Genomic DNA, 13265 nt, shown 5'->3' with positions numbered 1-13265 from the left:
TGCCTCAATTAACCACATCATACACATTTTGAATGGCTGTCGAAATACCTGTTGTTGACTATTCAATGATTCTTTTATTGGCTGTTTGTTTCTCTTTCTCCATCGTACTTTTGGGAAATCTTGAACTTCGGTTACAAAGATTTCATTCCAGCCCTCTTAATTTTAACTATAGAATGCCTATGATCAACTGCGAAGACCGGTGCTAAAATCACAGCAAAAGGCCGTCTGACCTTCCTTCCAGTCCTGCACTTTATAGAGAAAAGAACAAAGTCAGCAAGGTACCTCCCAAGATTGTAAATTAAGTCATTGCTGTTGCTATAGGTCCCCTCCAGGCTGCTCCGACTCCTCCAGACCCTGAGGTGCAACAGAACCAAACACTGATCCTGCGCCTTCCTCATAACTGTCCTCGGGCTTGACCTCCTCGGTGACCCATCTTGCCGGAGGTCTTCCTCTTGTTCACTCCCCTGCTACTCCACCAAGTATGATGTCCTTCTCCAGGGACTAGTCTCTCCTGACAAAATGTCCAAAGTATGTGAGACAAAGTCTCGCCATCCTTGCCTCCAAGGAACATCCTGTCTGTACGTCTTCAAAGATGGATTTGTTGGTTCTTTTGGCATTCCATGGTAGTTTCAACATTCTTTTCCAGCATCATAATTTAAATGTCCTTGATTCTTGTTCAGCGCTCCCTATGCATTGTCCAAGTTACACATGCCTATGAGGCAGTTGAAAGCACCGTGGCTTGGGTCAGGTGTGCCTTACTCCTCAAAGTGACATCCTTGCCTTTCAGTACTTTGAACAAGTCTTGTGCAGCAGATTTCCCCAGTGCATTGTGTTGCTTGGTCTCTTAACTGCTGCTTCCAGGAGCATTGTTTGTGGATCCAAGCAAGACAAAATCCTCGACAACTTCAACCTTTTTCTCCATTTATCATGATGTTACCTATTGGACCATTTGTGAGGATTTTGGTCTTCTCTGCCTTAAGCTGTAATTCATACTGAAGGTTGCTATCTTTGACCTTCATCATCAAGTGCTTCATGTCCCCATTTTCAGCAAGCAAGATTATGTCATCTGTATAGCAGCTTCTTCCAATCCCCGATATATTCTTCATGTAAGTCAGCTTCTCTGATTATTTGCTCAACTTACATATTGAATAAGTTGACGAGAGGCTGCAACTCGTACACACACCGTTCCTGGTTTTATACCCTGCAGTATTCCCTTTGAAGCAATGCATGAGGTTTTCATTTTGCATCTGAGTTGTGCTGGAGAAGGAGACGGACTGCTAAAGGACAAGCCAGTCTGTATTGACCACGTGGGGCCAGAGTGCTCCTCAGATGCAACATGGCCAGGCTTTATTTCACGTGCTTTGCACCTGTCAGAAGAGGCCACTCGCTGGAGTAGAACATAGGGCTTGGGTGAAGTGGAGGAAGGCTCTCGGTGAGATGGGTTGACACGGTGTCGGCATCGATGGGCTCAGGCATAGGAACAATTGTGAGGATGGCGCAGGACCAGGCAGTGCGTCATCCTGGGTCGGAGCTGACCCGATGGCACCTAACAGCAGCAATAGTATTCCCTTGTTCTGTTCACGCAACTGCACCTTAGTCCATTTCTGGGCTCTACATGAGCACAATGTAGTGTTTTGGGATTTCCCAGTCTTTTCAAGGCTATACATAATTAGTTTTGGTTCACACAGTGGAATGCCTGAGCATAGTCGGTAGCACAAGTAAACAGGTTTCTGGCATTCTCTGCTCTGAGTGAAGACCCATCTGACATCAACCGTGATATCCCTTGTTCCGTGTCCTCTTCTGAGTCCAGCCTGAACCTCTGCCCGCTAGCTCCCTGTGAATGTACTGCTATAACCATTGTTAGATGATCTTAAGGGAAATGTTACCTGCGTGTCATATTAACGATAATGTTCTACACTTGGAGCATTCTGTTGGGTCATCTTTCTTTGGAATGGGTACAATCATGGATCTCTTCCAACTGACCAAATTGCTGTCCTCGGGGTTTCCTGGCATCGACAAGTGAGTGTTTCCAGCACTTCATCAGCTTGTTAAAACATTTCAATGAATATTCCTTCATTTCCTGGAGGTGTGATTTTGGCTAATGCTTCAGTGCAGCTTGATCTGCCTGCTTCGGTACCATTGGTTCTTGCTCGTATTCAGGCTGCCTCTTGAAATGGTGTAACACCCACTCATTCTTTTTGGTACGGTGACTGGATTATCACTGTGGATGCTTACTGCATCATTCAATATTTTGCACATAGAATCTTTCAATATTGCAACTCTGGCTTGAATTTGTTTTTTCTTGAGTTCTTTCATTTTAAGATAATGCTGGACACATTCTTCCCCCTTTTTCAACTCTAGGTCATTATAATATTATTTCACTTTGTCTTCTCCAGTTTCCCTTTGGAATTTTCTGATCAGCTCCTTTTCTCCATCATATCTTCCATGGGCCTTCATTACTCTAATTAAGGGCAAATCTCAGAGTCTCTTCTGACATCCCCCTGATCTTCCCTGTCTTTGCTGTCTTTTCTAGTGACCTTTCTGCTTCCTCCATGTACAATATTCTTGATGACACCTTACAGCTCATTAGTGTTCAACGTGTCAAATCTGGTCTTGACATGGTCTCAACATTCAGGTGGGATTGACTTAAGGTCAAATTTTGGCTCTCCTGGGCTTATTTTAATGTTCTTTAGCCACAAATAAGCCACAACCCAATTCTGCTTTTTTCAGGATCCAACTTTTGAAGCAGGAGTAGTAGGCCTCCCATCACAGTAGTGTGAACACCCGACAAGATGAAACTGAATTAGTCTCTACTGAGTCAGACCCTGGACACCCAGGGGCACATTTCTGTAAGGTCCCTCCTCCCTCGTCAAACAAAGCCCGATCCCTCAGTTTATGGGGAGTTTATCTAGAGTACACAGTATGCTTTGAACAACGCAGAGAGTCCTAGGTCAGGAATGCAGTCTCTTGGCACCTCGTTGCTGTCGACTCGGTTATGGTGCATAGTGACCCCGTAGAACAGAGGAGAGCTGCTCAGAGGGCCTCCAGGGCTCGGAATCTGTGGGAACACACTGCCACTCTAACTCCGGTGAGGGCTCGGCGCTCGTCTGTCACCCTTCTGATTGGAGGCCTGGAGATGTGTATACCCTGCAGTGCACTTTAAGATACGTGAACGTCGGAGTCCACACCTGTAGAAATGTACAGGAAGGAAAGGTAGAGAGAGACACGCAAATGGCATTAAAATGATCCACTGGTGGTGATCTGCAGTGCCCTTTCTGGCATTTTCCATTGTGGCCAGTGGTCTTGGCAGCTTTATTTTTATTTCATTTAAAAAAAATTTTATTGGGAGCTCATACAACTCATCACAAACCATATGTATATCCATTGTGTCAAGCACATTTGTATATTTGTTGCCATCATCATTCTCAAAACATTTTCTTTTTTTTTTTTACCTTTCCAATTTATTTTATTTTATTAAAATCATTTTATTAGGGGCTCATACAACTCATCACAATCCATACATACATCAATTATGTAAAGCACATTTGTACACTAATTAGCCTCATCATTCTCAAAACATTTGCTCTCCACTTAAGCCCCTGGCATCAGCTCCTCATTCCCCCCCGCTCTCCATTCCCCCCTCCCTCATGAACCCTTGATAATTTATAAATTATTATTTTGTCACATTTAGACTGTCCGACTGTTTTAATTTCTAAAATGTCCATTTCACGCTTACCTGGGACAAAGGACTCAACGCTATTTAGCCTTTCCTTGTCACAGAAGGCCGGGCTAAAGATGGGCTCTTCCTTCAGTGCAGCGGTTCTCAACCTGTGGGTCACGACCCCCTTTCACGGGGGTCGCCCAATTCTTAACAGTAGCAAAATGACAGTTATGAAATAGCAACAAAAATAATGTTATGGTGGGTTCCCCACCACATGAGGAGCTGTCTGAAAGGTTCATGGCATGAGGAAGGTGGAGAACCACTGCTGAAACGTGTGTTGGTTCTCTTCCAGCCCTCACGAGAAGGTAAAGCATCTGCACATGCGCAGCTCCACCTCACCCCCCACTGTCCATCTTCAGCCACTGCAGGGCCTGACCTTCCCCTGCCCTACCTCGTCTGGGCAGCTTGCGTCCGTCTGCCATTCCAGAACCCAAGTGGCTGCCCTCAGAATCCCGGCAGTCGTCCCGTTTGAAAGCCCAACAATACTTTTCAGTCTCCTGCCTCTCTCTGGCCTTCACTGGAGCTTTTGATAGTCTTTATAATTACCACCTAACATACCTTCCTCCTTTGCTTCGGTGTCCCGTTACCTGCTGGGTGATCACCTGCCTCTGCTTTTCTTGCCATCTAGTTTTTCCTCCATCCGTGTCCTGTGAATGTTGCTGTTCTTTGTTCCTTTCCCTTATTCTGAGCCTTTGCCTCTTCCTTACGGCTGCAGCCGCGCCTGCGTGCTGGTGGCTTCAGGCTGATCACCAGCCCAGACCTTCCTTCTACTTCAGACTCATAGGCCCATCTTCACAGCGTGACTTTCAAATGGCCCGACACATGGCCTTCTTCCGTCAGCATGCATTCAAGCCAGAGACCAGTCCTCAGCTGATGTAGTTCTATCCTCCACGCCTGCTGTCCCAATGTCCCCTCCACACTGCACCTCTGCCAGACTCACCTCCCACATCTCTGACTTCGACACCAGAGTCTCGGTCAAACCATTGTGCTCTGGGCACCTCAACATTTCTTGAATGTGTACCCTTTCTCTCTGTCTGTGCCGCCACTTCTGCCACCTGCGTTCGTCCTGCCCTGTTCACAAAATACACCTCTGAGCACATCTTTCCCCTGTGTAGATATTTAAGTGGCTTCTCGTTGCTCGTAGAATCTAGGCCCAGATCCGGCATGCTGTGCCCGCTGGTCCCTGTGGTGGTGTGTCTGCCGACCACTCTTGCCCGCGCCCTGCCCTTCTTTCACCTGGGCTTTGCTTTTGCAGATTCCGCTGCCCGGAACGCCCCTCCGTTCACTCCCACCTCCCCTCAGCTCTTACCTTACACCCGTCGTGTATGTCCTAAGACAAACTGGATTCCCTCAGGGAAACCTGAGGCCCCGTCTGTCGCCACCCACCCTCGCAACCCAGGTCCTGCCGCTCCCTTAGCTCCTCACAGCACCCACCTTCCTTTCCCTTCAGAGCGCTCGGTATCGTTGGGACTTTGGGCTGCTTGTTTGGTTGTTCTACCATCTTACCTAAGGGTTGCATGCTTGGCATAGGACGCCCCAGTCTCAGGGTGGCAGGTACATGCTACATTGATCTCTGGGTTGCAAAGTATGTCTTTGATGGGGGCTCCATCCAGTTTGGGAGCGTTTACCAGGAGCTGCAGGCCTGACTTTAATGACCTACGGACATTTGTTTGGGGCATTTTTACCTTAAACCCACTGAGGTGAGGTCATTTGTCAACTGTTAGCAGGCGATCCAATCGGATCGGACCTTGGGTTTCTGACCTGGGCACCTTTTTCACTGCACCACAGCCGGCTCTCCCAGTGGGACAGTGAAGCCTTCATTGCTTGCCCCAAACTCCCTGCTGTGGAATCCATAGGACAGAATAGAACTGCCCCTGTGGGTCTGGGAGTCTTAGACTCTGTACCAAAGCAGAGAGCCTCGTCTAGCCCCCAGGAACGACTGGTGGGCTCGCACCCTGCCACCAGGGCTCCTTCCCGATGCTGGGCAGTGGCCTGCAGGCTGCCTGGCCTCGGACAGACCTTCTGGCACTTGCTATTACCATAAGCATGGGGCTGAGATCTTTGGCTGCCCTCCAGGAATGCTTGGCTCAGCCTATATTTGACTCTGAGAGGGGAATCCGTGACACCCCTGGTCTTGGCACACGGATGTTAACCTGGCTGCCCACTGCAGTGGCTCCGAAGGAAGCTGGCCTATTGGGTCTTTACCGCTTGTATGAAACTTAAACATTTGACATTTAATTTCAATGAAAGAGACCTACTTATAAATAGTTCTTGTACTTAGATATTTAGGGTTTCCTTGGTTTTATTTAGGATGTGACTACATGGGTGTAAGAATTTTTAAAGGTCCCAGGTGGATTTTTTAATAAGTTGTGTGTTTTTTTCTATTAATATTTTCTTGTGGCAAATCTTTCAGTAACTCAACCTTTGCCATGTCAGCTACTTTCACATGGACTGTTCAGGACATCACATATGTTCATTGTGTTTTTCACCCTTATCAGAAACACCAGAAAAAACAAAGCCCCCCCATCAATTTGATTCCGACTCTCAGCAGCCCTCTCGGATTTCTGGGCCTGCATCTTTGGGGGAGCAGACAACCTTGTCTTTTTCCTTCATGACTACCGAGGCCCCTTTTTATAACAGGAGCGTGGTGTCCCCTAAATGAAGTATTTTTGAAACAGTTTAAAAACACCTCTCTGATCAGAAATAGATAAGCTTTAAAACTCACAGTGAAGCTGGGGGCCTCCTCCCTGTTCTAAAACTGCTTTGGGTTGGTTTCCTTGTTACTGCCTCAGTTACCAAGTTTGTTCTTCCCTGGCACCTCCGAACCCCATTATGACATTTGAAAAGATGCTCCCTTGTCACTTTTTGTGTTGAGGGCCCTTGGGGGTGAAGGGAAAAAACAAAACCAAAAATTCACAGCCCTTGGGTCGATTCTGACACACAGCCACCCTATAGGATAGGGTAGAACTGCCCCTGTGTATTTTCAAGACCGAAACTCGAATTTCAATAGGAGTAGAAAGCCTCACATTTCTCCTGTGGGCCTGGCTGGTGGTTTTGAACTGCTGGCCCTGTGGTGAGCAGGCTAGAGCATGACCAAGGGAGCCCTTTACAAGTGGCTGGGGTGGAGTTTGGAGCCCCTGAGCCCGTTGCTCTGGGAGCAGTCTACTTTGTCATGTTCTCTGTGGGTACCGGTGTTAGCGGGTTTGGTGGTGGAGTGAGAGGCTGCGAGCACTGGAATTAGAGACACAATCTCTTCTTTTCCTTGTATCTTCCCCAGCGTCTTACTCAGCAGCTCCAGCCCAGCTGTGACACCCCAGAATGTATCATTTTGAAATGTCGCAGCTGCCACTAAGTCCTACGGGAGCGTGGAGCTGGCTGGGCAAGAGGTGCAGGTCAGTGATGGTTTTTGTTTCCACGTGGCTATCTGAGGAAACATTCAAAGTGATATTTTATCTGCAATTCAAAGAGTGTGGGGTTACATTTCCCTGTGTCGGGAAGAGTGAGTGGGCAAATCAATGAATGGATACCTTAGTGGTTTCCAGTAGAGGTGGGTTTCCACACGCAGGGCTCAGTGGGCCCCTGTGGAGAAGAGTAAGTGGGCGTGGGCTGAAGCTTAACTGGGGAAGTGGTTGTATGTGTGTGTTGGGGGGGCGGGAGGAGGCTGTGGGTCTATCTTCCCCCGTCTACTTGCACCGTTAGCCAGTCTGCAGCTGAGCAGTTCTGTGGCTTACGTTGAGGTCACCTTTAGCACAGGGTCTTTGATAAGAGTACTCATGCAGAACACTAGCCCCGCAGGGCTCTTCTTTGGGGGTGGTAGAGCAGCAGGCGGCCTGTGTCTGCCGTGTCGTATAGCACAGCAGCACACAGTGAAGGGGTGGACTGGCTCCTGGGCCCCACGTCTCATCAAGCCAAGCTCTTGCCTGTCAGGCTCTTTTTTTTTTTTTTTTTTTAAACATCATTTTCCTTGTACATGCTCCCTAGCCGGGAAGAAAGCAAGTTTGACAATGTGTATGTATATTTTGTCCAGTATTGCTTATAATTCTGTTTGGGCTGAAAATGGAATTCTTGTAGAAAGGTCATTGCCATGTCAGCCCCTGTCACTTCCAGCCCTGTTAGCCTGGATCTCGTCCACAGCATGACAGGACTGGCTCACCGCACTCACCAAAAAAGGCAAAGAATGTGTCAGCTGGCTGTGCAGTGTGAGGAGGGGAGGCCGACACGGTTTCCCGCATAGGCCTGAGGGGAGGCCCAGAACTGTGCTAGCAGCAGACATCCGAAAGGCATGTCAACCTGGCACCCCGAGCCTCCCTCCGTGGCCCCTCTGCAGGAGACAGGGTTAAGGTGCCTGCCAGCAAAGCCCTGACATCTTGGCCACCCCAGCTAGGTCGGCAGCCCAGGGAGAGAGGAGGAGAGGCGGTTGCTGGGTGGGTGCGCAGGGCAGGGCAGGGCAGCCGCTGCTCTCCCAGCCCTGTGAGAGAGATGAAAGGCTCAGCCGGGATTGCACACAGTGTAAGGTGTTTTCAACATGAAGCATGCAGCCACCTTGCCACGTCATTTCCTGTGTGGTCTCGAGGCCGACAACTGGAATGCCTCTTATCACGCTGAAGTTGCTTTAAGTGGGATCTTACAAAGAGGCCTGGATTTCTTGTGAGGGCATGATTTTGAACCTGTCACGGCCCCGCACTTTGGCCTGAAGGCAGGCTGATAGGGGAGGTGAGAGAGTCTTGTTTTTCCGCAAGCCTTCTCCTTTACCTGTCCAGAAGCACATGGGGAGGGCCCACTGGGACACCCCAACTCCCCCCCCCCCGGGAGGGCTGAGGTAGACGACTAGTGAAGGCTGCAGTCAGACCTGAGGAGAGCGACATCTGGATTCACTCTTCATGGTTGTGTTGGTTTAAAAGAACATTTATAGGTGACTTTGTTTGAAAGGCCTGAATCTTTTTAAAAATTTATTTAAGGAGTGGGGGAGGCATTGAGTCAGTCCTTTGGAGCCTATGTAGGAGTCTGAAAGCATTGTAGCTTCTGTTGTTTACAATGAACTCCAGGCTGCTCATCCTTCCCTGGGGCTTAGTTAAGCTAGGTTATTTGACCATCCCAGTTCAGACTGTTTACGGTTTAGCTGTTTTAAATGGCAGTTTTTAATCTGTGTTTGGAGGCTCAAAGGATGCAGCCACCCCCCTTAAATGATGATGCTCAATCAATGCTCAATCAAACCTTTCCATTTCTGGGCCTTTTGTTGTCATTGTGGTTGTTTAGCGCCTGTTCTGCTCTTACTTTCTCTTCAGCACTGCCTCCAGGTTGGCCTCCGTCTGCATATTGTAGCCTGGTGGTGGCCTGAGGCACTGTGAGCAGACCCCTGCAGTGTCCAGGTGGCCAAGGAGCAGAGAAGCCTCCCTGGCAATGTCTAGAACTCCCAAAGCAGCACGGACGAGGCTTAGAAAATTGTCTGTTAAAATTTTTTTTAACAAAAGGTGGCGTCTAATCAGATCCACTGCCTTCCCCTTTAACTAAGCTGCTTGATTTGTCTGAATACCAAACCGGGAGTAGGGGCGCTACCCACAGGAGGTGGGGTTTCAGGCTGCCGGGGCAGCAGGGGTAGCTGCTGGGTAGCTTTTATCCTGGGTTCAGAAGTTTATGAAGTGGAGTCATGTCCAGCAATGGCGAATCCATGTTAATGCTTTAAGTTTGTGTCACCAAAGCAGAAGACTTTGTTTCAGGGAACAGAGCAGGCATCCTCACACCCTTGAACCTGAAAACTACCAGAGTGAAAGGTGCCTGGTGGCCAGTGCCCAGGTTTCAGGGGCAGGACATACTGGGGTTGCCAGGTGCAGGGGGGGGGGCGGGTCCCAGAGCGCAGGTTGGCCGGGGTCTTCTCCGAGCATCTGGTGCTCCTTTGTTTATCTGAAGCGTCCTGCTTTTCTTTACTAATGGATTCATTCCACTATAGACACAGCTTTCTGGAAACCGCCCGTCTGGGCCACGCATTCGGCTTCAGCACCGCAAGCGCAGCGCTAGAGTGGCTTTCTGAGCTGCCAGTCCGAACGGAGCCTTCAGAGCACCGGGGAAGCGGCGAGAGCTGCATTCTGTAGTGACGCACAGAATGCAGACATTAACTGTCACTGCTTTTTGCCTCCAAATACCACGTGCTAAGCGTGCCGCTCGCTGTTGGCAGTGTTCCTGAGCAAGCGGACCTGGGGGAGCCCTGGTGCTGTGGTGTGGGCGGCCGGTGAGAAGGGGGCAGGGAGGAGCAGTGCAGACCTTCCAGCACCCGCAGTGACAGCCTTGTCTTCTCTTTGTCTCCCTAGGAATATAAACAGAAGCTGGCCCGGGTCACCCAGGTCCGAAAGGAGCTCAAGTCTCACATTCAGAGCTTGCCAGACCTTTCCCTGCTGCCCAACGTCACAGGGGGCTTGGCCCCTCTGCCCTCTGCAGGTGACCTGTTTTCAACTGACTAGGACGGACACCTTGTGCCCCAGATTCCCATCTGTACCAGCAGCAAGAAGGGGCTTTCGACTTGGTTGGAGATCCCCTGTAGCTCCTGATTCTGCCCCTTCCTCCACCCGGCCCCGGCCCCGGCCCCGGGGAAGCGCAGAGCTCTGGCTCTCCTCGACAACCTCGTGCGGAGCGCCCACGGAAGAGTGCCGCGTGGGCCCGGCCCACTTCACATTGGAAACGAATACAGACTTTCTCCCACTTCATGTTCTCATGTCCCTGTTGGTTTCCCATTTGGAGCTCTCTTTGCACCCACAAAGCTACAGAAATCATGTGTCCCTCTGGCGCTCTGAAGAACGGTGTGTCTGCAGGAAAGCAGCTGCGCCTCCCTGCGCAGGAGGAAAAGGCTTCCACAGAGGGGCTCTCCTGGCCCGCCACCAGCTGCCCCCAGAGGCCGGAGGTCCCCTGTCCAGCAGCTTTGACATAGAGTTTGCCAAATCTCCCATCCTCCCTTACAATTACTTCTTAGAGTGCTGCCTAATTCTGTAGGCAGACCAGGGAACCCCACACCAAGATTCAGAGCTGCTCTGGGATGTGTCTGCACAGTTCAGGGATGGAGTAGCAGGGATAGAACACCAAGCCTGAGTGAAAAAGATGTTATTTGCTTCAAATTCTTACATCCGGCCTTCCCAGGCTGTACTTGGCAAGGGTCTAAACCACCGAGTCATAGAGCTTGCTCCTAAAAACACTGTCCTCAAACCCCAACTGGTTGCACAGGCTCTGCACTGGTGGCCCCCAAAAGAGAAAGCCTCCACATCCCAGCATGCCGCGGGGCTGGGCTTGAAGCACACACTAACTTAACCCATGGGGTCGGCACGTGCCAGAGCCTGCCACTCTGTGTGCTCGTCGCCAGCACCTACCTGCTACTCCCCGTTGTGACTCTGAGGAGGACCTGGCGTCAGATGTCACTGGGGCAGCAGGGCAGACACTAATCTGGGAGTTTTAATTCCATTATCATGCCAGCTGACGTTATAGCCCTATATTGTGGCTAGGAATTTTATCTTTCTTTTAGTAAAGGTTAGGCCAGCCACATCACCCTAATTGGGCGGACGTGTTTTTGAAATTGGGAAGGGTGAAACAAAACAATGTGCCCAAGGAGGGGATCGGAGGGAACGCTGAAGGGCATTCAGCAGAGAGGAGCTTGAGGTGCCGCTTGGGGGGGTTAAGTGGCCACTACAGCCACCGTGGCCCAAAGCCATTGGTGATGTGTAATTCCGCACATTAAACATGCCTGTTTGTAAAAGACGCTCTGCCGGCCAGGAGCACGTGTCGCTGTAGCCGTGCAGAGCCTCACTGGGAGCCGTGGGGGTGCTGCTGAGGCTGGAGTTGGGACTCAGTGTTGGCTTGTCGACAGCCTGCCCTGCCTCTGTTCAACGAGGAATCTAAAAGTTCACTCTCAGAGTCCGCAGGGCAGCGGGTGGGTGGTTTTACTAAAGCTGCCAGGGAGAGCTTCCTCTGTGCGCCACCACTCAGTCCCACTTCTGGACAGACCCGTCTCAAATATTCTCTGCTCTCAGCCACGGAGGCAACGGGCCCCCAACCGCATACCACCGGAAGGGTGCAGTGAGTGAGTGCTCAGCTCAGCTGGGTGAAGATCACCTTAACACGATGGGCTCCTCCTGCGCTAGCTTTCACCTGAGTCTTTTACCAGCAGTTGGTGCATAGTTATTGCAGCCAGAGAAAGAAATGAAGTTATAGCAATTATGTAAATGAGTGTCGGCCTCTTGACACCTGTTAACTAGTGCACTTCCTGTGAGGAAGTTAGTTTTTCCCATCCCCTCCTTTAATGAAATGTTTTTGTTTGAAAAAATCTTTAATTCTGCTCCCCACATGCTCCCCAAAGGGTGCTTGCTTCAGTTGACTCTTTTCCTTGGCCTTGTGAGGTGACTTGAGGAGGGCAGCGTTTGTGTTCTGTGGTTGGTTCTTGGGGCAGCCAGAGATCTCGAAGGATCTCTCTCCTGTAGGTCATTTTCCTCAGAAAGTCTCCAGTCTTCTTTTGTTTTTGTTTTCTTAAAGAATATTTTTAAAGCTGAAATTTGTATATTAATTTAGGACTTTATTTAGAAGTATAGGCTGTCGTGGCAGCAGTATATTCTGAAATGCCTCATAGATATATATTTTTGAATAAAGATGGTGTTGTTGAAAACATCAAGTGGCCGGTCTCTTCATTCCCCGTCGCAGGGAAATGCAAGACCTTCCTTGGAAGCAGTGAGCGATTCTGGTCACCAAGAGAGAGTGCTGTCTGCACGGGATCCTGTCCCTCGGGAGTTTCCGCGCCTCGTAGAGCCTCGTGGATACTTAGCACTTGCATCTATCCTGTGGTTCTTCTCAAGGGCTGAACTAGCCATTCCACCCCGTGCCCAGGAGCGGTACCTCCATAGTTTATTCCCAGCAAGCACATCTAACTGACGGGTTAGATGACTGGGTCCCCGGAACCACACAGCCAGGCTGAGAGATGAAAACCGGGACATTCTTGGATGGCAGTGCCTTTACTCTCACCCCGAAGCCTCCCCTGAATGGTTGGTCTGGGGCAACCCATGGAAAGCCACCCTCGAAGAGTTAAGACAAATGCAAGAGCGTTGCAACCCCAAGCAGCATGTCTCAGCAGCATTTTGACAGACTGCCTGTTCCTTGCTCATTTAGACTGCACAAAAGTATCGTGGGCTTGGCTGTGATGTTTAAAATAATGGAAAACCACAGGTTTGCAATCAGTCCTTTGGAAGCAATGGGCAAGATGAAAAGATCGTTTTAACCTTTCCACTGGATGAGCACATCACTGCCACAAACAGGATTAGACATTTATCGTGTGATGCCCATCAAAACTCAACCAACGCACCGTCCAGGGTTAGGGAAACAGGATCACATTACCCAAACTGGGTCTTAAAATATGAAGGTTGAATGTAGCCAGGTGAGTCTTCGGAGGACAAGGTCGCCTTCTGCATGTCCCCAGGTTTCCCGGGCCTAGTTAATGTCTTCACACCTACCTATAAACAGTCGGTAATTCCTCTAGTTTAATTGGCACTTCAGGCTGCACAGTGTGATTCTGAGGTCC

At 49.7% G+C, this 13265-nt stretch overlaps 1 protein-coding gene across 2 annotated transcripts in view; it reads left to right on the top strand.

Moving 5' to 3' along the window:
* RPRD1B (regulation of nuclear pre-mRNA domain containing 1B) overlaps window positions 1-12359 on the top strand; it is a 46982-nt gene extending 34623 nt beyond the window's left edge. The window contains exons 7-8 of one of the 2 annotated variants that reach the window (XM_075528767.1): window positions 6999-7113; window positions 10027-10165. In XM_075528767.1, coding sequence (XP_075384882.1) covers window positions 6999-7073 — 75 coding nt within the window. In that variant the 3' untranslated portion in view covers window positions 7074-7113; window positions 10027-10165. Of the gene's footprint in view, window positions 1-6998; window positions 7114-10026 lie in introns of both variants that reach the window. The other variant, XM_075528766.1, reaches the window with a different exon arrangement.
* Window positions 12360-13265: the final 906 nt, after the last annotated feature.

Source organism: Tenrec ecaudatus, chromosome 12, assembly GCF_050624435.1.
Source record: "Tenrec ecaudatus isolate mTenEca1 chromosome 12, mTenEca1.hap1, whole genome shotgun sequence".
Classification (NCBI taxonomy): domain Eukaryota; kingdom Metazoa; phylum Chordata; class Mammalia; order Afrosoricida; family Tenrecidae; genus Tenrec; species Tenrec ecaudatus.
Note: the sequence above shows the minus strand (reverse complement) of the source record. Positions and strands in the feature narration are given on the sequence as shown.